General features: G+C 44.4%; 1 protein-coding gene across 1 annotated transcript in view; it reads left to right on the top strand.

Moving 5' to 3' along the window:
* The window catches only part of LOC126176039 (zinc carboxypeptidase-like), an 87,201-nt gene that overhangs the window by 38,079 nt on the left and 22,201 nt on the right, over nt 1-26,921 (top strand). Inside the window, exons 5-6 of the mRNA XM_049923171.1 lie at nt 15,023-15,167; nt 24,981-25,141. Coding sequence (XP_049779128.1) covers nt 15,023-15,167; nt 24,981-25,141 — 306 coding nt within the window. The remainder of the gene's footprint in view (nt 1-15,022; nt 15,168-24,980; nt 25,142-26,921) is intronic.

Consider the following 26,921-nt stretch of genomic DNA (forward strand, 5'->3'; position numbering starts at 1 on the left):
GTTCGACAGTGTGGATCATACCTTTTTGCATGTGGTGATGGGTAGATTGGGAATCCCACAGGCCTTCATTCTAGTGATCATGCGACTGTTACACGGCGTGCGATCAAAGGTCTTGGTGAATGGGCGGGGCACTCACTACATTGTTATTTCAAGGTTCTAACATTCTGCGTGGTGTCTGTTGTTCTATATCGTGTCTCCCTACCACTTTCGCGCAACGACGCTCTGAGCGTGTTTTTTTTTAGGGAATTGACTAGTTTGAACCTGGGGCCTGTTGCTGGTAAGGAGACGCCAGACCACACATGACATGTAGAGTTCAGTGAGACTAGCGATGATATAACCAAATACTTAATGATTTCAGATGATGATGATGATGATGATGATGTTTGGTTTGTGGGGCGCTCAACTGCGTGGTTATCAGCGCCCGTACAATTTCCCAACCTTTACTCAGTCCAATTTCGCCACTTTCCTGGATGATGATGAAATGATGAGGACAACACAAACACCCAGTCATCTCGAGGCAGGTGAAAATCCCTGACCCCGCCGGGAATCGAACCCGGGACCCCGTGCTCGGGAAGCGAGAACGCTACCGCGAGACCACGAGCGGCGGACTAATGATTTCAGCGTCAGCTCCACTGCACTCCCTGTAAGAGAATCTTAATACTAACTAAATTTAGTGGAAGGGGTTCAAGGCTTTCCTATTTTTAGTTAGCTGGTAAAATAACGTCGAAAAAACAGTTAAGTTTACCATTGGAAATTTTATTCTACTCACAAAATATTGTTTATAAATTGCACTATTGATAAAAGGAAATGTTTTAATACAGGATGGTAAAAACCATCTGCGTTCAACAAAAATGTGAACGAATATTTCCTGAATGGGTTTCCAAGTTCTACAATGGATCGAAGGATGACCTATGCCATATCACATCTATAATATAGGTTTAAATTAAGTTTCACAAAAGAGAAAACTATCAAAATGGTCTACAGTGACCCTCAATTATCTTTAATTACTTATCTAACTTGTCGTAAATTACAGTGGCTGATGTGGCTTCTCAATAACTATATAACAGAAAAATCATCGCGTTTCAGATTTTTACTTCAAGTGGCAAATGTGAACACCATGAGCTTTAATTGACGATCGACACTAGTATTACGCAAAAAGGGGGTGTAACAGATGAGACTTCTGCAGTTCTGAGTGAAGCTTTATGCGCTGTTGTGCGGCATCGCGTGCGTTCATTACCTTGTCGGTGTTCGTCAGGGGGCGGCGGACAGCACAGCTCCGCTCACCTCGCTGTCTCGGTAGCAACTCTCTCCTAACTTCTCCTTACTACAATTTACCGAAGTTGGTTTAAAAAAAACTATCTGGCTGTGTTTTCATCTGACCAATCAGGGTCTCAATGTTAACCTTAAGCTCCGCCTACAAAAATTCTGTCTATCCAATGAGAAACGTTATACTTTTCATGGTGGGGCAATGTTATTAAGGTTTGCAACGTAACAGAGACGCGAAAAAGTCTCACTCTAAAACTTGCAGCTGGTGTGGTCCTTTTAGTGTTATCGTAAGATCTATACTGCTATACTGGAAGACTCTATCTTTTAACATGGGCTGGGGGGTGGTCCTGATGTAACAGAGATGCGGAAAAGTCTCACGCTAAAACTAGCGGGTGGTGTGGCCCTTTTTGTGTTATCGTAAGATCTATACTGTTCTTCTGGAAGGCTCTAGCTTTTAACATGAGCTGGGGGTGGTCCTAGCGGTTAGCTGGCGACGTGGGTGTCCGTCCCTTATCGTAGGGCCTTCCAGCTTAACACGGTTCTGCTCTCTGATTCTGTTCTCGTTTCTCCCCTCGGAACTGCGTCTGTCTCACGGTGGGAAGGTATGATATGCATTTAGGCATTCTTGTGTTAGTCTGTGGTATTCCATTTGCTCACTCGTTACTCGTATTACTTTGGTTAATTTAATGTCACGATTTATTCGGAGCTATGTGACATACTACTGGATTTGCTTATCATGTCAGGGTTTTCATGGAAGGTGTTGGATTTGCCTGACACCTTACAAGGTCAGTTCGTCAAGGTTGCCCCCTTTCGATACTTTTGTATGCAATGGCTTTGGAACCCTGTCTATATGGTCTCCGAAGACGCTTGGAGGGAGTGCCGTTGCCACAACTGACCTTTCATTGCCGCGCTTATGCTGACGATGTGATGCTGGTGGCAAGGACAGGCGACGAAGTACGTACGGAGTTGGCATGGATACAGCGATACGGGATGGCGGCAGGAAGCGTGCTCAATCTACAGAAATCACGCTGCATGAATGTCGGTCGAGGATTACAACCGGGGGAGGAAGGCCCGCTCATGTTAGTTAAGACCATAAAATGTCTAGGTATTACGTTCCACACGGATGTGCAGCGGACAGCAGCGGATAACTACCGACGCATATTGAAGCTGATGTGGACAATGGTGCTGTTACAGAAATTAAGAGCGTTGGATATGATTCAGAGGGTGACCTATGTTAACGTATACCTAGCACCGAGACTCACTCACGTAGCGCATGTCCTGCCTTTAACGCGCAGAATGGCATCACGGATACAAGCAACTTTCGGAACCTACGTGAGTGTGGGACACCTGTTTAAGATCCAATACACAACGCTTACGCTACCACCTGGAGAGGGTGGACTTGGTCTAGTGAACGTATATGCAAAGGCACGGGCGTTATTCGTCAGTACGATTTTCCGACAGTGGCGCGGTCAATTTCGCAATATCTCGGGTGCGTTGGCCGATGTACTAGCGCCCACTTCAATGCTGCCCCCAGTCAATGTGGGCCATATTTCACCGAAGCTGTCACATTTCAAGTCTTTTTTTTTTTTTTTTGGAGCTTAGCTATGTCAGAGATTCCTTCCCAACAACACGACTACCGACGACGCGAGATGTATACCAACTCTTACTGCGCCGGTGGCCCAGGAATACCCTGGAAAAGAAGTACCCAGACAAGAACTGGCGACAGATACGGCGCGTTATACGGAACGTTTACCTCCCAACGCTCAACATGGTATGTGGTGATAAATAGGAAGTTCGCAACGAATCAACGGCGGCATGCGATTCATTTGGCAGACACTCCACTATGTTTAGGCTACGCAACAGTGGACACTGATGAACATCGTTTAGCATGTAGTGGGACGGCTCCAGTGTGGCACTTGGCACAACAGATATTGGCGTTCCTGTTACGCTCCGCCCCTCACACAATTTCATCAGACACACTTTTTCCCACCAAGAATCTTATTTTTCGGTCCAAAAAACCAATGCAGCGACATGGGTATGGGGAATGGTGGTAGGCTACGTGTATAACGAATCGGAAAAGGACAAAATTGATTTTTGGCGTTTTCTCCTGGATGGACACACGAAGCTGCAACAGCATAAGGAATATGGGCAAGACTTCGCTAATTACTTGCGACTTACATTTACCGACCCTCCGGCCAGATGGGGTGTGACGGGTGAGAGATGAGATAGACGAAGAAGCCGAGATGGACATCGATCACACTTACGGACCCTTAGTTAATTTCGAGAAGACGACCCAGTCTTACACCAACGTCTGGAGAACGAGTCGATAGATGGCTCTCTTGCTCTATCGAACGTCGGGTCGTGAGCAGGTGTAGCCCCCGACACGAATTTCGTTTCACTGCTACAGGAGTATGTTTCTTTTGTATTTGTACTATCCGCAATGTCTTCATGTCTTTAATTTGGGCATTTTCAGTTTTATTCATTTCCTTAATTAATTAATTTTCTAATTAGCCACTATTTTTCAACATATGGACATTGTAGACACTATTTATGCGGTAGTACAACAAAATGTATGTCAACGAAGGTGGTAAGCCTGACATTGTGAAAAACAAGATGGTAGGAAAAAAAAATTACAATTAAAAAAAAGATGGTGGAACACTTGCCCGCGAAAGGCAAAGGTCCCGAGTTCGAGTCTCGGTCCGGCACACACTTTTAATCTGCCAGGAAGTTTCATATCAGCGCACACTCCGCTGCAGAGTGGAAATCTCATTCTGGCTGTTTACATTTTATTTGTGATAGACCTGTGCGGAATGTAAAATTACTCATGTTAAGATGAGTAATGAACACACAATGGAACATGACGTACAACCAAAAATGTTTTTAAAGATCTGAAGATAAGAGCTGTACCTGTCGAAACCGTTCAATAGAAAATAGTTTTGAGCGCGACCTTGACTGTAAAAATTTCTGTAAAGTAGATACAGATCGTTCCTTCTCGTTTCTCATTATGAGAAACTTCACACAGCTGTCATTTAATTAAGACTCAGTACCAGAAGTGCAACTATTCGTGTGCATTTCTTTTCACAAGAACTTATTTAAATCTCCGAACGTCAGCCATGGTACTGTGAAGCCACACCCACAACGGATGGCGACAAAACTTTAGAAGCAACTAGACTAAAGAAAACGGAGCGCTTGAGACAGGAATTGTAATTCAGAAACTTCAGGAATTAAAGAGTGGTAAGATTTGGATTTCAATTTTACGTGTGATGCGATGGTAACTGATTGATAATACGAGGAGCGTTCAATAAGTAACGCAACACATTTCTTACTCGGTCAATACTGAATTTGTTGTATGACTTCGTGGAATATTCTAGCTTCAGCCCCTGTAATTTCATGAACATCCGAAAGGTGGCGACGCTATACGTAGGATTAAAAATGGCGTCTGTAATGGAGGAGCGTTCCAAGCAGAGAGCTGGTATTGAGCTCATTTGTAGAAAATCAGAGCATGGCAGGTATTCATAGGCACTTGCAGAAAGTTCACGGAGACCTGATGGTGAACAAAAGAACTGTGAATTGTTGGGCGAGGCGTCTATCATCGCCGGGCGGGGTAGCCGTGCGGTCACAGACGCCTTGTCACGGTTCGCGTAGCTCCTCCCGTCGGAGGTTCGAGTCCTCCCTCGGGCATGGGTGTGTGTGTTGTCCTTAGTGTAAGTTAGTTTAGGTTAGATTAAGTAGTGTGTGAGCCCAGGGACCAATGACCTCAGCAGTTTGGTCCCTAGTTCTTAACATAAATTTCCAATTTCCGTCTGTCATCATCGTAAGGAGGCCGGACAAATCTGTCCGATCTGCTGCGTGCCGGCCGACCGCACACATCATTAGGAAACATAGGAAAGACTTACGCGTGTTCGTCACCACAAAAATGCAAACGTACGTCTGCTTCTCCGTGGCAACGCAAGGCCCTTGTAACCTCCCCCTCACTTATCGACCTTAATGACAGTGAAAAATTAAACCGCGTGTACCTAATGGAAATTTGGGAAAAGCAATCGTTACCGAAGTTAATTTGTCGGTAAAGAGGAAGGAAAGGGTTACATCTAAATGAAAGCAAAAATGCAAATTAAACTGGTGGAAATTAATTTTGAAAAGGGGTAAAGTTAATAAAGGAAGTATATGTGCGGCCGTTACGTTAACAATCAACTAGCGGTAATTAGATATTTGAGATTTGGGGGAAATTACGGTCACCAGTCCTAAGGACAATTACTATAGTAACTGAAAAAGAAAGGTTAGTACACATATAATTAGCACTAGAAGCGTGACAACTGAAGGTTGACACGTGTAGTGTGAAAACTGAAAGTTTGTCAGAAGTAATAAATTTCGCTACACTCTGACTTAATTTAGCAAAAGAATTAATAAAACCGGAAAATTGAAAGTTAATTTAGTGACTGAAATTAATAGTGAGATTTGGTTCTGAAGCACTAAGAAATTCAGTAAAATAAGGTTAGTCTTGGACTACCTCAACAATCATTTCAAAAGCTACTTGAATCTACGCAATTTAGAAATAAGAGATTTAACTTTGAACTTGAATTAAATGATTCTGAACAATTAACAATAGTAAAATTTAGTACGTACCAAGCTGAGCTGCTGTCACAGGTAAACTAAAATACGATAACAAAACTCGCACTCTTAATTTGTGGTTGTGTAGTCTAAATATTGTAGCCAGCTATGAATGCCTTAACTGAACTTTGAAATTAAAGCAGTGAAATGGAATGATTGTACTTTAATGCTGGCGTCTGAATTTCAACGACACTCGGGTTCATTTCGGAAAAGGAAGGGACCCTGCTTGGTAATGCAATTGGGACAATGAGCAACAAAGGTTCATGCTAAGTTGCTGTAATTTTGCGATGCAACAATTTTAAAAGTTTGAAAAGCTGAGTTCTGCCATACAGTTCTAAAACTTTACGTGCTTCCAGTCTTCCTTGTTGATTGATGGAAGGTTTGAAGCCGTCGATCGAGGAGGTGGCGACAGTCACTCATTGTTGGCCGTCGCTGTTGCAGAAGCTGGATGTTGGTGCGCCTTCTTCTCGACACGGTCACCAGGCGAAACGGGCTCTTGATGTGCGCCAGCTAATGCTTCCCGTCCGCGACACCGTGTCAGAAACTATCATAGCAAGTCAAGTGCAATTACATGCTGCCCAACCCCGAAAGCGCGGCAACTCGTGGGAGCGTCACACAACACACCTGCTCCACTGCACTACTCCAGCCAGACTCTCCCCCTGCCCGCGCTCCATGCGGCAGAGTTAACACTACCAAAGATCCAAAACACTTTGGTTCTCCACACGACCTATCGATGTATTCGTTCGATAGCATAGTTTTCCCTAGGCAAGACCCAGCGTAAAAATACAAATAATATTTACAAAACAACCAATTATACATCGACATAAATGCATAAATATATATATACAAATAGTAAAACAATTACAATATATAAAGACACAGAAATGTCATATCTTGAGGTAACAAAACAAGGAAAAAGAATTATAGTGCAATAGATGGAAATAGGAGGATATGCATTTCCGGCGTTACACCCTACACAAGTCTGTGCATCCGAGAAAAGCTCACGAAACTTCATTGGATTCTTCTTGCTCATCCACGCTGCAGTCCGGATCTCGCACCTTCGACTGCCATTGACTACCATTTGTTTGGCCTAATGAAGAATGCACTCCGTGGAAAGCAGTACGTGAATGACCGGAAGTTTTTGATTCAGCAAGACGTTGGATCCGATATCGACCAGTAGGGTGGTACCACGAGCGTAATCCCGAAAGTAAGGTCTCCTATTTTTTTTATAAGTACAGAACTCTGTCTGTGTGGCAGTTGGTCACACTGTTATGAAGAGTGCTTCACGAGCGGTGTGTAAACATGCGCACGCCGTGCTGAGGCGCTCAGTCTTGGCTTGGAAGCCGTTGAGAATGGAGCTTCCGTTGGATGTTACCGCCAAGTGCGAATTGCGCGCAGTTATACGGTTTTTGAACGCAAAGGGCACTGCGCCGACTGAAATCCATCGCCAATTGACGGAAGTGTATGGTGAGTCGTGCATGGGTGTCAAAAATGTCCGTAAGTGGTGTAGAGAGTTTGCAGCTGGTCGTGCCGAAATTCACGACGAACAAAGGAGCGGGAGACCGTCAGTTCCTGAGGAGACAGTGTTGAAGGTTGAGCAAAGCATGCGTGAAGATCGGCGGATCACCCTGGATGATCTCTGCACGTTGGTTCCCGAGGTTTCCCGAAGCACCGTTCACAGAATTTTAACGGAAACGTTGAACTACCGGAAGGTGTGCGCAAGATGGGTGCCACGCGTGCTGACTGAGGACCACATGCGGCAACGAGTTGATTCTTCCCGCGCATTTCTTCACCGCCTTGCAGCCGAACAGGACAACTTTCTGGACTCAATTGTCACGAGTGACGAAACCTGGGCATACCACTTTACACCTGAGACCAAGCAACAATCACGCCAGTGGCGGCATCCCTCTTCGCCAAAGGCGCGGAAATTCAAACAAACACAGTCTGCCGGTAAAGTCATGAGACTCGTTTTTTTGGGATCGGAAAGGCGTATTGTTGGTCGACTTTATGCCCACATGGACCACAATTAACGCTGACAGGCACTGTGAGACTCTGAAAAAACTCAAAAGCGGGCACTTCAGAACCGGAGAAGAGAAATGTTGAGCAAGGGCGTACACATGCTCTATGACAACGCTCGCCCACACATCGCTCGGCAAACCGTTGCTCTCCTGCAACAGCTTCAGTGGAACATAATCACCCACCCACCCTACAGTCCCGACTTGGCAGCCAGTGACTATCACCTGTTTCCTAAGTTAAAAGAACATTTGGCCGGAAAGCGATTCAGCTCCGACGACGAGGTGAAAGAAGAGGTTCATAACTTTCTGAACAGCATGGCGGCGAGCTGGTATGACATGGGCATATAAAAACTTCCACAGCGTCTACAAAAATGCATCGACAGAAATGGTGATCATATCGAAAAATAGCTAAATTTCAAGCTGTAAGCTGATGTAAACCATTGTAGAAATAAACAGGACTATGTACTTATAAAAAATAGGAGACCTTACTTTTGGGATCACCGTCGTACGTGGGCTTACCCATTAAGGTGCAGCAAGGCTGTCGCATTCGACAGAGATTATTTTGAAAAATAAGGTTTTACATGGATAGTCAGGCAGCAGTTAGAGTTGACGGTAAATTGAGTTCATGGTTCAGAGTAGTTTCAGGGGTAAGACAAGGCTGCAACCTGTCTCCACTGTTGTTCATATTATTTATGGATCATATGCTGAAAACAATAGACTAGCTGGGTGAGATTAAGATATGTGAACACAAAATAAGCAGTCTTGCATATGCGGATGACTTAGTTGTGATGGCAGATTCGATTGAAAGTTTGCAAAGTAATATTTCAGAGCTAGATCAGAAATGTAAGGACTATGGTATGAAGATTAGCATCTCCAAAACGAAAGTAATGTCAGTGGGAAAGAAATATAAACGGATTGAGTGCCAAATAGGAGGAACAAAGTTAGAACAGGTGGACGGTTTCAAGTACTTAGGATGCATATTCTCACAGGATGGCAACATAGTGAAAGAACTGGAAGCGAGGTGTAGCAAAGCTAATGCAGTGAGCGCTCAGCTACGATCTACTCTCTTCTGCAAGAAGGAAGTCAGTACCAAGACTAAGTTATCTGTGCACCGTTCAATCTTTCGACCAACTTTGTTGTATGGGAGCGAAAGCTGGGTGGATTCAGGTTACCTTATCAACAAGATTGAGGTTACGGATATGAAAGTAGCTAGGATGATTGCAGGTACTAGTAGATGGGAACAATGGCAGGAGGGTGTCCACAATGAGGAAATCAAAGAAAAACTGGGAATGAACTCTATAGATGTAGCAGTCAGGGCGAACAGGCTTAGATGGTGGGGTCATGTTACAGGCATGGGAGAAGCAAGGTTACCCAAGAGACTCATGGATTCAGCAGTAGAGGGTAGGAGGATTTGGGGCAGACCGAGGAGAAGGCACCAGGATTCGGTTAAGAATGATTTTGAAGTAATAGGTTTAACATCAGAAGAGGCACCAATGTTAGCACTGAATAGGGGATCATGGAGGAACTGCATAAGGGGAGCTATGCTCCAGACTGAACGCTGAAAGGCATAATCAGTCTTAAATGATGATGATGATGATGATAAGGTTTTGTAGCCAAAAGAGTGTACAATAATATGGTGTATTGGAATCCTGGACAAAACCAACCTGATTTCAGAAAAAAAGGGTGTTGGATTACTATTACACCCTTCTTCCTTCTCCTGGCCTTATGCCGTGTCTTCAGAAGGTCGGCATGTCAATCTGTATTTTGTGATGTTAGTGGTAGAGCGTGGATGTATGTCCTTTCTGTCGCCACCTCTTCTCCCTGGGACACAATCTGTGTACCACATCTTTCTGCGTCTATTGTTATTCAACGTGAAAGTGTGAGAAAATTTTGGAAATTTGTACGAATCATGTAACTGAAACAGGATTTGGGTACTAACCCGATATTCACCTAATCGGAAGTGGGATATCCTCTAAAAACTATATCGAGGTTGGCCGGGACACCAGCTTTCGTTGTTAATCTGCCTGGCGGATTCGACGCGGGGACGGCGAATTTACCTGAGTCCTGGAAAGATGCGAAGCCGCGCGGGGTAGCCGTGCGGTCTCATCTTGTCACAGATCTCACGGCTCCCTCCCCCCCACCCCCTCGGAGGTTCGAGTCCTCCCTTGGGCATGGGTGTGCGTGTTGTCCTTAGCGTAAGTTAGATTAAGTTACATTAAGTAGTGCGTAAGCATAGGGACCGATGACCTCAGCTGTTTGGTCCCATAGTCCTTACCACATATTTCCAAATTTTTTCCTGCAAAGAACGTGCTAACGTGCGCGGCTATCTGGATGGTTCAGATGATAAATCCACTGCCTGACAGAAAAAGTGAAGCATGCAGAATAGGAGGAGGAAACGAAATGAAATTTTACGGATTGAGAGGTCATTTGACGTTATTTCAATGATTACGAAATCGAGAAAAATTTACTAAGAAGTTGGCAGTATGAGCCACTTGTCAGTGTGACGTTGCAGCTTCTCTGGCCTGGATGCATGCTCTTATTCGGTTAGGAAAGATGTCATAAGGCCGTTGTGTCCTTTCGTGAGACAAACTGACCCTCAGTTGTTATAAATGGTCCTTCATTTCCTGGACACTGACACTGACACAAAGTTGATGTCCGAACTGGTCCCAACACATGTGCTATCAGGGACAGATCTGGGGGTAGTTTTGACCGCTCGAGTACCGCAACATCAAGCAGACAGTTCATAGAGACATGTGCGATGTGTGGATGACCATTGTCGTGTTGGAAAATGGCACAACGATATTGTCGCATGGGAGGTGACATGTAAGGACTCAGGCTGTCAGTGACGTGTCGCTGTGCCATCATAGTTCCCTAAATCACCACCTGAAGTCATTCTCAATGGCTCCCCGCACTATGACGCCAAGAGTAAAACTGCTGCGCCTCTCCAGACTGGAAGAGTGGGAGCTCCTCCAAAGTCGTCAATATACTTGCCGAAGATGGTCACCCGGGTTAGTGCAGAATCGCAACTAAGGGACGTCTGTGTCTGGCAAAGTAAGGTCACATAGTGGTCGTGCTGCAAAAGACACAGGTTGATCATAAAAAGTAATGCTGCTTCTCTGAGTCGGCTGTCATCATTGTGAGCTGAGGCTTTAAAAAGCACTCAGAGCGAGCAGTAACCCTCAGTCAAGCACCTGCTCGATGACGTCAAGAAGTTGTTCATCGCTAAGGGCGGCCAGTCTGTGGGTCACGTAGAGGCGCCGTGTTGTAGTGGGTTCCTGAGTGCTGAAGCGTCATACGTTTAGCCATGGCTTCCGGTTTCCACCTAGCTCGTTGCTCGTATACCGCAACAGCTTGATTAATAAACATTACGATGATAGCTCCAAAATATGAGCGTAACCGAGTGTCGGAGCCATCTACGCTACCGTTCAGGTAAAGTCTTCTGCCACCGCAGCATCGTTTGACAGAATCTCTCTCTGGCTTACCTGTGTTTCTCATCAGTATTTTAGCACTGATTGTGTGCGATTTTCTCCTTTAGACTGAAGTGTGGCTGCCAATTCAATAAGAGGTACAAGTTGAACAGTTTATACATACTTTACCACTCATTTAAATGCTCTCATTTCATTTGATGAAATTGTTTTCCTTTACCTGTATGTGAAGGTTATATTCCAGAAATGATTCTTTCAGTCTGACTGCGAATATTGTTTCTGTAGCTCTATAGTCTCCCCACGTGTCCATAATTTCTATTGGTAGTTTGAACATAATAACAATTATTAAGCTAGAGGTCGAGGTAACTACAAGAGGGAGCTGATGCCTCGGTCACGGTCACGACAGAAAGCTGTGCAACGAGTGCCCACTTTAGCAACAGCTTGTGGAACTAGAGGTGGATAGTATAGTAATACTTATACTCTTGGACAATGTCCCACACGTGGACAGTTCACATATAATCGTCTACACAAGCAGTTCGAAGCTGTTAGTCCCACTGTGATTCTCTACGTTCTACAGTACTTTGCCAGATCACTTCTACAGGTTGCATCAAGATCTTTATTGGAAATAAATTTTGGATTATGGTTAAAGTGCTCGTTTTAATGCTTACTTTAGTGAAATAGATGACACTGCTAAATTTTTCTATCCATGTTTTGAAATGGATGAATGTTGCAAAAAAAAAAAAAAAGTTCAAATGTGTGTAAAATCTTATGGGACTTAACTGCTAAGGTCATCAGTTCCTAAGCTTACACACTGCTTATTCTAAATTATCCTAAGGACAAGCAGACACACCCACGCCCGCGGGAGGACTCGAACCTCCGCCGGGACCAGATGAATGTTGCAATTTTCAGTTTCAGTGATATACAGGGTGTTACAAAAAGGTACGGCCAAACTTTCAGGAAACATTCCTCACACACAAATAAAGAAAAGATGTTATGTGGACATGTGTCCGGAAACGCTTAATTTACATGTTAGAGCTCATTTTAGTGTCGTCAGTATGTACTGTACTTCCTCGATTCACCGCCAGTTGGCCCAATTGAAGGAAGGTAATGTTGACTTCGGTGCCTTTACAAGTACGACACAACATGTGGTTCATGTACGAAGGAGCTCCTGCACATTTCAGTCGAAGCGTTCGTACGCTTCTCAACAACAGATTCGGTGACCGATGGATTGGTAGAGGCGGACCAATTCCATGGCCTCCACGCTCTCCTGACCTCAACCCTCTTGACTTCCATTTACGGGGGCATTTGAAAGCTCTTGTCTACGCAACCCCGGTACCAAATGTAGAGACTCTTCGTGCTCGTATTGTGGACGGCTGTGATACAATACGCCATTCTCCAGGGCTGCATCAGCGCATCAGGGATTCCATGCGACGGAGGGTGGATGCATGTATCCTCACTAAGGGTGGACATTTTGAACATTTCCTGTAACAAAGTGTTTGACGTCACGCTGGTACGTTCTGTTGCTGTTTGTTTCCATTCCATGATTAATGTGATTTGAAGAGAAGCAATAAAATGAGCTCTAACATGGAAAGTAAGCGTTTCCGGACACATGTCCACATAACATATTTTCTTTCTTTGTGTGTGAGGAATGTTTCCTGAAAGTTTGGCCGTACCTTTTTGTAACACCCTGTACATGCAGCAAGAGAACCGGCGTGAACGAACTGTTTATAAAACTGGATAGGATCTATGTGTCGAATGGCTGTCAGTTTCATGCGAAAATATCACTGGCAACTCATAGGAAATATCTCTTTTTTTCTAGCCCCGGTCCGGTACACACTTTCACTCTACACTCATGCTCGTAAATTTAGGATCATGCTAATACGTGGTGAAACAACGCTCTGGTGGGCTTGTACGGGTTTAAATCCCCTCGGGGTATGACCATGCAGTGCATTTGACCTGCGGTCGTCGCATGGGGGCGCTGGCAGCAGTCCACATACGCAGAGTGTGTTGGTGCATGTCAGAGTACGGTGCAGCGAGTAAGTGTGCAGACGTTTTCAGACGTGCTAATGCTGACTGTGTGTTGAAAATGGCTCAAAAAACACATATTGATGACGTTATTGGGGGTAGAATACTAGGGCGACTGGAGGAGGGTCAAACACAGCAGGTACTAGCACAGGCCCACCGTGTACCACAAAGTGTGATCTCAAGATTATGGCAACGATTCCAGCAGATAGGAAACGTGTCCAGGCGCTACAGTACGGGCCGTCCACAGTGTACAACACCACAAGAAGACTGATATTTCACCATTAGTACCCGCAGACGGCCACAGAGTACTACAGGTAGCCTTGCTCGGGACCTTACCGCAGCCACTGGAACAGTTGTCTCCAGACACAGAGTCTACAAACCACTGAACAGACAGGATTTATTCGCCTGGAGACCTACAAGGTGAATCCCACTGACTCCTGGTCACAGGAGATCCCGTAAAGCCTGGTATCAAGAACACAGTACATTGTCATTGGAACAGTGGTCCCAGGTTATGTTCACGGACGAGTCCAACTATAGTCTGAACAGTGATTCTCGCCGGGTTTTCATCTGGCGTGAACCAGGAACCAGATACCAACCACTTAATGTCCTTGAAAGGGATCTGTATGCAGGTCGTGGTTTGATGGTGTGGGATTCGATTATGATTGGTGTACGTACACCCCTACATGTCTCTGACAGAGGAACTGTAACAGGTCAGGTGTATCGGGACATCATTTCGCACCAGTATGTCCGCCTTTTCAGGGGTGCAGTGGGTGCCACCTTCCTCCTGATGAATGATGACGCACGGCCCCACCGAGCTGCCACCGTGGAGGAGTACCTTGAAACAGAAGATATCAGGCGAATGAAGTGGTCCGCCTGTTCTCCAGACCTAAACCCCATCGAGCTCGTCTGGGATGCTCTCGGCCGACGTATCGCTGCACATATCCAAACCCCTAGGACACTTCAGGAGCTCCGACAGGCTCTGGTGCAAGAATGGGAGGCTGTACCCCAGCAGCTGCTCGACCACCTGATCCAGAGTATGCCAACCAGTTGTGAGATCTGTGTACGTGTACATGGTGATAATTTCCCATATTGATGTCGGGTTATATGCGCAGGAAACAGTGGCGTTTTGAAGCACATGTATTTCGGGGCGGTTTTCTCAACTTATCACCAATACTGTGGACTTACAGATCTGTGTCGTGTGTGGTCCCTATGTGCCTCTGCTATTAAGTGCAATTGTGTGTAGTGCCACGTTGTGTGGAACCACATTCTGCAATTATCCTTAATTTATGATCATGAGTGTGCCAGGAAGTTTCTCAAGAAATACGTCAGTACTTCTGCGACAAACTACCCATAGCTATAATTATCAGCAAAAGATTGGCCCGTATGTTCCCAAGCTTTGATGTGACTTCATGCATTCCCCTCTGAATGATCTCCGTTTATCATCGTCACTTTATTGGCTCATAAGGAAAACGAAGCTGTTCAAAGAGCTTACCTGAGAAACGCAAACCAAAACGCGCACGAAGACAACCAACACGTATTGCAGAGCAGAGGCGTTAAAGGTACGTACCAAGTACTATATTTTCTATGAGTTTCACCCAAATCCTCAGACTACTGCCAGAGCCGTTCCTTTGCAATAGCTGAAGGTAAGCCTATGCCAGTTCTGACCAAAAGCCTGATTTACAGATTCATGCCTGGCTCAGCTCTCTGTCGGAGACATACCCAGACATTGTAACACTGGTTGTGGGCGGATCCAGTTACGAAGGTCGAGAGATCCTGGGTGTGAACATCAGCTTCGCGCCGGGAAATCCCATCGTAGTCATTGAGGGAGGTGAGTAAAAAAAAGCTTCCTATCAGTACCCAAACCTAAAAATCTCGATGCGGTTGTTAGTCCCTTTAAAGTATTGTCAAAAATCACAACCGACGCAGAATCATTATGGTAGTGGATAACATATCTTTCAAGAATTTATGAGACCTTCAAACGATGAAAGTTAATAGCAGTCTTCAGCACCGTAACTCTGCGTTCATTCACAGATTTTATATTCACAATTTGACGCATAAAATTCTCATACCAAACGTTCAGTTTCCTTTTTTCTTGTTTAACCAGGAGACATTTAAATAATAAGTCTATATCTAACATCTGAAAAACAAGGAGGCACTGATAAAAGCTGGTCGAAATAGTACGAAATGAATTTAATTATTGCCGCAAACAATTAGCCTACTCTTAGGGATCTGAATATTATAATTAATTTGTATTTAATAAAGCCAGAGTGAATGCTTTGAGGAGGAGGAGAAGATATTTAAAATAGTTAGCTTCACACGCATGCATCCTTCTTTCCCTACATACACACACGCACACACACGCAGCCACACCCACCCACCCACCCACCCACACACACATAAACACAATAAAATTTCATTTAAATTCACTTTGGAAAACCTACTTTTGACTTCTATTTTTTGTATAGGAGAAGCGGTCAGACAATAACAGTAAATTAATTTGTGAAATCGCTGTTACAATTTCTGTTTTATCTTCCGACATACACCTTAATTATAATTTGATGGCTTAATCCAGAGTTCTGAATATCTCAAATACGTTTAGTAATTACACTGTTCACTTATTGCGTACTAAACCGGCACTGGTTTGTCAAAATTTTAACATAGAAAAGGTCTTGCCATCTCGTCTTCTCGTCTTGACATATCTTATCTGACCACGCTGACTATTCAAGATGGCTGCTATTCAAGATGGCTGACGACAGTCGTGCCGTCATCTGGACTGTTTCTCCATTACGCTTCCGTAAACGAGTTAACGAGGAGTGATAAGACTTTTATCACACCATTCCACTCATTCTTACGTGTTCAGGGGCCAGTAGCATAATTTTTAAGGTCATAATCACTAGTAAACCGTAAAACTAAAGTTATATTTCTTAACGTCCTGTCGACATGGGACAGAACTGTATGGAAGAATACTCAGTGTGATAACGGCGGTTAACCGAATGCGCGCATTACCACCGACGGCCTGATTTTCCCAGAGAGCTGAACTCAATGACTCTGGCTAAACTTCACCACGCAGCGGTGCTTGTAACTTGCTACAATTGTTATATTTAGAATAGCCCTCATGGGGATACTCTCTTCGAGATGACTGCAGTCAATCTAGGTTACTCTGTACCACTTTTTCCATTTTTGTGAAAATGCTGGACACAAAAAAATTCCACATCAGAGCAGACATTGTAACATTTTACATCTATAATTACTGAGTGTTTGAGAAAATGAAAATGTTTACTAACTGTGACCTAGTAGAGTAAAATTTCAAGTTTATTACTCTTACCCTGTCATATAGGGTAACTTTAGACCTGTCCTAAAAAGTATAGTACTTTTCCTGTCTCTAATGCTCTGGGTAATTTTAGATCACCCCAGAAAGAAATCAGGTATTAAATGGCTCTGAGCACTATGGGCCTTAACATCTGAGGTCATTAGTCCCCTAGAGCTTAGAACTACTTAAACCTAACTAACCTAAGGACATCACACACACCCATGCCCGAGGCAGGATTCGAACCAGCGACCGTAGCGGTCGCGCGGTTCCAGACTGAAGAAATCAGCTATTAATAAGAAGTAAATAAAATAGTGTTAATTCAGTAGCGTAGGTTTACTTTGAAATATCAACCTATTTGTATTGAGCTGTCACTGCTAAGCTTAAATCACTATCGCCAGATGCTCTCTTCACAGCGAATGCAGATAAAGGATAATCAGAAGCCTTAGAGCTTATATGAAGCTGAGAACACAACTGAAATACTAACTAGAAATCACAGAGGCAATAAAAGCCTTGCTTTTAGTGCAAAATAATGAAACCAAGTGGAGCAGCAGACATTTGAAACAAAAGCAGCAAATGTACAAAGATACCCTGACTAGTGAAAATTCGTCGTGTTTGACTGTATATGATCGGGTCCACTCAAGAATGCTTATTGCATTGCAGATGAAATTCTTGGAAGGAACTTCTGCTTAGATCTCATGCATTAATCATCCTTAATATGCTTACAAGATTCAGATGCTACGCTTGTCGTTGTGATATCCATTTTTCTTTTCGACTTAGTATTTCTTTTCTGAAAAGTACTACAAACTTCCTTTGATGCTTACTTTCTACACGATGTTATATTTCCGGTAAATTCATGTTCCGTATATTTTGCTGTACTTAGATTTCTTCATTATGCAGTATTATTTTCGCGCTCCGTTAAAATATTACTGATTGAAACTCTCCTTTTCTTCAAAGGATGACGAACACACTGCAAATTTCTTTCCAATAAAATGCTTGAATCTTGTATACTATGTCGTAAACAAAATCCGTTCATATGATATGTTTCTGGTAGATGGTGTCCGGGTATGGTCATGATTTTTACGGATAGTGTGATATTAAATATTACCAAAGAACCTTTGATTTTCAAGGTTCACTTAACAGCTGAATTGTTTTTATTAAGAACTGTTGTCGCTACACAAGTCAATACTAACTAATTAAGCATTTTTCATAGAACGAAAAATACATTAAAGTGAAAGCTTCAGTCCTTTTTTTATATATATTAATGACAGAAATTTATAGTACTATACAGGGTGATTTTTCCCACCGTGTACAAATACTAGGGACTGATGGATGAGAGTATGCGGAGCAAAGAAGGCCTAATGAGAAACTTCCTGGCAGATTAAAACTGTGTGCCGGACCGAGACTCGAACTCGGGACCTTTGTATTTCGTGGTCAAGTGCTCTACCAACTGAGTTACCCAAGCACGACTCACGACCCGTCCTCACAGCTCCAATTCCGCCAGTACCTCGTCTCCTATCTTCCAAAGTTCGCAGAAGCTCTCCTGCATAGCTTGCAGAACTAGCACTCCTGGAAGAAAGGATACTGCGGAGACATGGCTTAGCCACAGCCTGGGGGATGTTACCAGAATCAGATTTTCACTATGCAGCGGAGTGTGCGCTGTTATGAAACTTCCTGGCAGAGTAAAACTGTCCGCCAGACCGAGACTTGAACTCGGGACCTTTGCCTTTTGCGTGCAAGTGCTCTCATATCAGCGTACACCCCACTGCAGAGTGAAAATTTCATTCTGGAAACATCCCCCAGGCTGTGGCTAAGCCATGTCTCCGCAATATCCTTTCTTCCAGGAGTGCTAGTTCTGCAAGGTATGCAGGAGAGCTTCTGCGAACTTTGGAAGATAGAAGACAAGATACTGGCGGAATTGGAGCTGTGCTTGAGTAGCTCAGTTGGTAGAGCAATTGCCCACGAAAGGCAAAGGTCCCGAGTTCGAGACTCGGTCCGGCACACAGTTTTAATCTGCCAGAAAGTTTCATATCAGCGTACACTCCGCTGCAGAGTGAAAATTTCATTCTGGAAGGTCTAATGAACTAATGTCCGAAAATGCATGGTTTCCATGCTAGAGTCCATTTATTCAGTCATACATGTTACAGAGACAGCGCTCTAATACACACTGCACCATGCAGCCACGGTTACAGTATGTGTTGAAATTGATTTACATGTGCCGGAGCATGTTCTGTCAACGGCCAGACTGCATCCGAAGAGTGACAGAGGGCAGCACGAATAGGCTGCTCCACCACCTCCACTTCTGAAATGGGCTCTGCATACGCGATACTTTTGAGATGGCCCCATAACCAGAAACCGTACAAGTTGACATCAGATGATGGAGCAGGCCTTGCAGCTGGACCCCCTCGTCCGATCCACCAACCAGGGAAGACACGACTGAGATGCATCCGGGCGTTAACAGCGAAGTGGGCTGGAGTACCGTCATGTAGCACCGACATAACCCTTCGAATCATCAATGGCATTTCTTCCACCAGGGGAGGCAAAGTCACCCGCAAGAAACACCGATAGTTCCAGCCAGTTAGGCGACGTTGAAGGAAGACTGGTCTCAAAATGCGGTCACCAATTATCCTGGTCCACACATTCCGGCTGCACCGTTGCTGATGATTCGCTGTCAAGATATCGTGGGGGTCCTGCATATTATCTCACAGATGACTGTTATGAAAGTTGAAGTTACCACTCTGCGTATATGTGGCCTCATCTGTAAATACGGTGGATAACTCAAGTTCCGCAATCGTGGTTGCCTAGTTAAGAAAACAGCGACAAAATTGCTCCCGATGTGGAAAGGCTGTCGCTAGTAAGTCCTGCACACGCTGTAAGTGACAAGGTTAGTAACAGTTTCGTGGGGAATGTTCCACGCGGTCGTCTGGCTTACCCTGTACTGGCACGCCAGTTGACTGGTACTAACACGGCGGTCACCTCCCACAGTGTTAATCACGTTTTCCTCCAAGTATGGTGCCTAACATTACTGGTACGTCCTTCATGATTCCCTGCTTCCTGAAACGGGACTGTCTCAGAGAAACGGCGAAACAATGTTGCAGACGTTGAATGCTGTGGTTGTGTCCTGACACAACCTTGCTGCATGCCGGCCGTTGCCATTTGCCTTTCCGTAAGAAAACGCCTTATCGGCAAGCTCTCGATTCGAATACGGAACTATTGAGTACAATACTGGATGACATCCACTGTAAGGTGAGTCAGCAAGAGAAATGAAACGGACACAACATCACCAATTACTCTGGCAGCAGAGGGTGCTGGAGCATGACGTATGACGAACAGTGCCATCCTCTAGGAGGGAACGATACATGCTGTAACTGTAGCTGCGTGGTACAACGCTTATGAAACCGCGGTGTCTGTAACAAAATATGATTCCATAAATGGTCTCCAGCATGAAAACCATGCATTTCCGGTCATAAGTTCATTAGAGTTTTTTGTTTCGAATCCTCTCATGGATCAATCCCAAGAGCTTGTACACGGTGAAAAAAATCACCCTGTGTACTATTACTCTGTTTCAAGAAATTCATTGTGCTGTACGAGGTGCATTCAAGTTCTAAGGCCTCCGATTTTTTTTCTCCGGACTGGAAAGAGATAGAAACATGCGCATTGTTTTAAAATGAGGCCGCATTCATTGTCAATATGTCCCAGAGATGGCAGCACCGTACGGCAGATGGAATTTTACCGCCAGCGGCGAGAATAACTGTTTTAAATACTTAAAATGGCGACGTTTTCCTTACTTGAACAGCGTGCAATCATTCGTTTTCTGAATTTGCGTGGTGTGAAACCAATTGAAATTCACCGACAGTTGAAGGAGACATGTGGTGATGGAGTTATGGATGTGTCGAAAGTGCGTTCGTGGGTGCGACAGTTTAATGAAGGCAGAACATCGTGTGACAACAAACCGAAACAACCTCGGGCTCGCACAAGCCGGTCTGACGACATGATCGAGAGAGTGGAGAGAATTGTTTTGGGGGATCGCCGAATGACTGTTGAACAGATCGCCTCCAGAGTTGGCATTTCTGTGGGTTCTGTGCACACAATCCTGCATGACGACCTGAAAATGCGAAAAGTGTCATCCAGGTGGGTGCCACGAATGCTGACGGACGACCACATGGCTGCCCGTGTGGCATGTTGCCAAGCAATGTTGACGCACAACGACAGCATGAATGGGACTTTCTTTTCGTCGCTTGTGACAATGGATGAGACGTGGATGTCATTTTTCAGTCCAGAAACTAAGCGCCAGTCAGCTCAATAGAAGCACACAGATTCACCGCCCCAAAAAAAAATTTCGGGCAACCGCCAGTGCTGAAAAAATGATGGTGTCCATGTAACGCACCCGCACATCGAACTAACGTTACGCAACAGTTTCTTCGTGATAACAACTTTGAAGTGATTCCTCATGCTCCCTACTCACCTGACCTGGCTCCTAGTGACTTTTGGCTTTTTCCAACAATGAAAGACACTCTCCGTGGCCGCACATTCACCAGCCGTGCTGCTATTGCCTCAGGAATTTTCCAGTGGTCAAAACAGACTCCTAAAGAAGCCTTCACCGCTGCCATGGAATCATGGCGTCAGCGTTGTGAAAAATGTGTACGTCTGCAGGGCGATTACGTCGAGAAGTAACGCCAGTTTCATCGATTTCGGGTGAGTAGTTAATTAGAAAAAAAAATCCGAGGCCTTAGAACATGAATGCACCTCGTAGTTAAAGGAAGAGGGTTCGTTGAGTTCAGCAGCTTGGCAGATAAGATCATTGCACGATACTGAAACAGTCTTCAGTTGAGCACAAATCTGAGGCAACGTGTTGTTACGCTCTGATGAGTCGCGATTTTGCCTCTTTTCGGATGGCGAAAGGCGACGAATAAATCGATGGCCCAATGTCATGCTTACCCGCAGTGTGGTGGATGTAATTATGGCATTGGATACTTCCGTGACGTTTTGAGCGTTTTCTCCTTAGCACGACTTGGACTTACTCATTGAGGTTAACCTGAACAAAGCCCGGATGTTTATTTCAAGTTGACCTTTCTTCTACATCTTGACGATTAGTATGCAGTAAACACTCTCGTCTCCCGAGATGATAACAGCCGACTTCAAAGGCTGCACGCACACTTTCCTGGTTTGACGAATCCTCAAGCACCCTCTCGTATATCGACTGGCCTGTTAAATCGACCGATCTTAACCCATAGCTACACCAGAATTATGTGGAACAAAGGCCGAAACGTAGCGATCAATATCTCGGTAATCTGGTAGCTCTAACGTATCGAATCAGTGTGCGTCTTCAGATTGATACAGCATATCTGAAGAAAGTTTTGGACTCTCTTCCTCACCGAATTCAGGCCATAATATGCAATGATACGCGGTATTAGCGTAATGTCTACTGGGAAGACACTAATTTTTTATTCGCTATGCTTAATACGGTGTTCTACATATGACACAAGGCTATATGGTCGTTTTCGAACGGTTTTCTTGCTTAAATATTTTTTAAAATTTTTATTTGCAACCGTCACTTATTACTGAGAATTATTAAACGGCCAGTTGTCGAGTGAACTGTTACTGTATAAGTAGACAAGTAGGGGCAAGTCAAGGAGGAGCATTTTCTGCTCTCCGGGAAAAAATGCTTGTTGGACAGTAAATGTATCAAGAGATTGTGAGGATCAGGGTGGGGAGGCTAAAAACCGACCTTAACCTTTCCCAGGATTTATGACGCGGGAAATCTAGACATTCGGAACGCGATTTGAATTTCGTTTCTTCAATATGTGAGGCCAGTTCCTTAAAAGATGTGCCAACTGGCTCGGTGGTGTGTGCGTTGGGCAACATCGCTATTAATGGCTTACAACCCCAACTGTACTTAGTATGTGTGGTGAACTGCATTGCGAACAGTCATTTTATGTCAGAGAAGCTGTAGTCCTATATGCTAACAAAAAAAGAAAAGAGGGGGACTTAAAGTATTAGCTGGAATTTGGAAGTTTTCTTCAGAGGGCGTCTAAACATTCTGCGTGGTGTCTGCTTGTTCTATATCGTGTCTCCCTACCACTTTCGCGCAACGACGCTCTGAGGGTGTTTTTTAGGGAATTGACTAGTTGAACCTGGGACCTGTTGCTGGTAAGGAGACGCCAGACCACACATGACATGTAAAATTCAGAAGAGTTCAGTACTTAGTATGTGTGGTGAACTGCATTGCGAACAGTCATTTTATGTCAGAGAAGCTGTAGTCCTATATGCTAACAAAAAAAGAAAAGAGGGGGACTTAAAGTATTAGCTGGAATTTGGAAGTTTTCTTCAGAGGGCGTCTAAACATTCTGCGTGGTGTCTGTTTGTTCTATATCGTGTCTCCCTACCACTTTCGCGCAACGACGCTCTGAGGGTGTTTTTTAGGGAATTGACTAGTTGAACCTGGGACCTGTTGCTGGTAAGGAGACGCCAGACCACACATGACATGTAAAATTCAGAAGAGTTCAGTGAGACTAGCGATGATATAACCAAATACTTAATGATTTCAGCGTCAGCTCCACTGCACTTCCTGTAAAAGAATCTTAATACTAACTAAATTTAGTGGAAGGGGTTCAAGGCTTTCCTATTTTTAGTTAGCTGGTAAAATAACGTCGAAAAAGCAGTTAAGTTTACCATTGGAAATTTTATTCTACTCACAAAACATCGTTTATAAATTGCACTATTGATAAAAGGAAATGTTTTAATACAGGATGGTAAAAACCAACTGCGTTCAACAAAAATGTGAACGAATATTCACTGAATGGGTTTCCAAGTTCTACAATGGATCGAAGGATGACCTATGCCATATCACATCTATAATCTAGGTTTAAATTAAGTTTCACAAAAGAGAAAACTATCAAAATGGTCTACAGTGACCCTCAATTATCTTTAATTACTTATCTAAGTTGTCGTAAATTACAGTGGCTGATGTGGCTTCTCAATAACTATATAACAGAAAAATCATCGCGTTTCAGATTTTTACTTCAAGTGGAAAATGTGAACACCATGAGCTTTAATTGACGATCGAAACTAGTATTATGTAAAGGGGATGTAACAGATGAGGCTTCTGCAGTTCTGAGTGAAGCCTTATGCGCTCAAAAATGCGGCATCGCGTGCGTTCATTACCTTGTCGGTGTTCGTCAGGGGGCAGCACAGCTCCGGTCACCTGGCTGTCTCGGAAGCAACTCTCTCCTAACTTCTCCTTACTACAATTTACCGAAGTTGGTTTAAAAAAACTATCTGGCTGTGTTTTCATCTCACCAATGAGGGTCTCAATGTTAACCTTAAGCTCCGCCTACAAAAATTCTGTCTCTCCAATGAGAAACGTTATACTTTTCGTGGTGGGGCAGTGTTTTTAAAGTTTGCAACGTAACAGAGACGCGAAAAAGTCTCACGCAAAAACTTGCGGGTGGTGTGGCCCTTGCGGTTAGCTGGCGACGTGGGTGTCCGTCCGTCCCTTATCGTACGGCCTTCCAGCTTAACACGGTTCTGCTCTCGGCTTCTGTTCTCGTTTCTCCCCTCGGAACTGCGTCTGTCTCACGGTAGGAAGGTATGACATGCATTTAGGCATTCTTGTTTAGTCTGTGGTATTCCATTTCCTCATTCGTTACTCGTATTACTTTGGTTAATTTAATGTCACGATTTATTCGGAGCTATGTGACATACTACTGGATTTGCTTATCATGTCAGGGTTTTCATGGAAGGTATTGGATTTGCCTGACACCTTACAGGCGGTATAATTGAATTACTTGATCCATGCAAGTAGGTCTTGTATTTTGCTATTGAAAATCATGTAGAATGAATTATGATATTTAAAGCAGAGATAGATTCAACTGATGTTGTGTATTGTCTCAAAACTAGATTTTGAAATGCCACTGTTATATGTTTATGTGTTTTGACGAAGCTATGCTGAGTATATTTATATGTTTTGACGGTGCCATTACGGCCTTATCACTTTAGGACATGGTGTAGAAAAGATCTGAGGATGGTCATTACTGACTGCAACCGGTCGTCGTCTTTGTGATCAAAGACTGGAATAAAAAACTTTTGACTGTTATATTGGTTTGTGACTTAAATCACACATCTCCAGTGTGAAACAAATTAAGTATGTTTTCAACAGTTTCCTGTATGCACTATCATTTCTTCGTCCATAAATTCTAAGTATACGAAAAAAGTATCAGTGTATTAGATTGTACACTGAGAACAAGTATGGTAACATTTCATGACAGTATTCAATCTCAGTCATGTGAACGTCTTCTAACCGAAAGTATTATTTGCGGAATTGTGACTCGACAGGTATCCATGCGAATGAGTGGATCGGCCCCGCCAGCGTCACGTGGTTTGTCAACCAGATGCTAACCACCAACGACACGGCGATCAGCAACGTCGTAAGGCAGTTCAACTTCTACGTCTTTCCCAACCTCAACCCCGACGGCTACGAGTACACCTGGACTACGGTGAGAAGCTATCCTAATCTTGGCTTTGAATTTCTTTAAAGATGTGTCGAATAGTTGCGACAAGTTATCATTCTGCACAACACCATGACCTAAACCAACTCACCTGGGTTTCGTGAGTACACATCTACTTCAGCATCTACACTGGTGTCCAAAATTAAAGCAACAAAAGGAAAATTTTGCAAGGTGCTTTATTTTGCCACAAAACAGTATAAACAGGTAATTGTAAAGTAGAAACAATGCAAAGAATTCAGAACGTAAACAACTGCAACCTGCATAACGGTAGACAAAAATGTTCTTCTTTTTTCCAACTTAACAGATTTGTACACACATTTCGATAACTGGTTAATTTGTTTAGTATGTACTGCAATACAGGCCTGACAACGACGGGCCTGCTGTGAGTGATGTCATGAGTCTCATGTTGAGGCTATAGCGCCCATCCTTCCTGCAGAGCTGCTCGCGGTCTTCGAGAGTGGTTGGTGGATGCTGACGTGGTGCAAGCCATCTCCCTACTGCGTCCCAGGAATGCCCTATGAGATTCAAATCGGGAGAGCGAGCAGTCCACGCCACGCGTGCAGTATTTTCCGTTTCCGAGAAAACAGCAACTACTCGTGCTCTACGAGATCGAGCATCATCGTCCATCAATGCGAAGTCTGGCCGCACAGCAACTCGCAGCAAGCGTACATGAGGTCCCAAGACCTCGTCACAATACCTGTCAGCAGTTAAATCTTGCCGAGCCACCCGTACAATTTCATGAAAAGGGGTTCGAGTGGAAAACATAATCCCTGCCCACACCATTAGGGATCCTCCTTGATATCAGTCTGTTTCCACAATGTTTGGGTCCCGAAATTGTGTTGCACGTTTCCTCCAGATGCCAACCCATCGAGAATCATCGTCCAGACTAAATCGGAACTCATCTGTGAAAACAACATTGGCCCACTGTTCAACTGCCCAGTTATCATGTTGATGACTCCATTCTAGACGTTCCCTTCTGTGAAGACGCGTCAGAGGTAGACATGCAGCATAAAGGCCACTCTGCCGAACCCTTCTGTGCATCGTTTGCCTCGACACAACACGTCCAGTGGACGCTGCGAGCTGACCTGGCCAGTTGCCGTGCAGTACTAAGGCGGTACTGCTCTTCTGAAGTCACACGTGGCCGGCCCTGCCCTGCTCTTCGGAATACAGTTTCGGTCTCTCTGTCGCCACATCTGAGAAACAACGGAACGATTCATATTAAGACATCGGGCCACATCAGTTTGCGATTGTCCTGCTTCCATTCTTTCTGTGGCCTTCCATGGCAGAGAGTCTGGTAGGCATAATCTCTGTGCCATATTGCACCGTCTGCGACTGTGGATGTGAGACTACCCGGCAAACACTACCTCGTTTCATAGGTGCCCTGACGTCATCGTCCGCATCGTTGTCCATTGACCGGAATGTCAACTTCCGTGCAGAACAAGGTCGTACGGACTAGAGTGCTGCAACGCTCAGCGTTTGACCGGTCACGGCTCGCCTGTTGACGGGGGGACCGAGCCGCTCGTGTCCGGCCCCACACGACTCGGCTCGGTCACGTACTCGCCCCATGTCTGATGTCCGGATTCCGGACACGCGGATAACCGAGCATGACCGGTCACCGCTGACGTCTCACCGCTCCTCGCCACGGCTCGCTGCTCTGTACTGTACAAATCCAACGCCTCTCTCTCTCTCTCTCTCTCTCTCTCTCTTTCAATACAAAAGTAACATTTCCAAGAACGGGTACGTGACACAGCTAAATTCATAAAGCACC

The sequence above is a fragment of the Schistocerca cancellata genome, chromosome 3 (genome assembly GCF_023864275.1).
Source record: "Schistocerca cancellata isolate TAMUIC-IGC-003103 chromosome 3, iqSchCanc2.1, whole genome shotgun sequence".
In the NCBI taxonomy this organism is placed as follows: Eukaryota; Metazoa; Arthropoda; class Insecta; order Orthoptera; family Acrididae; genus Schistocerca; species Schistocerca cancellata.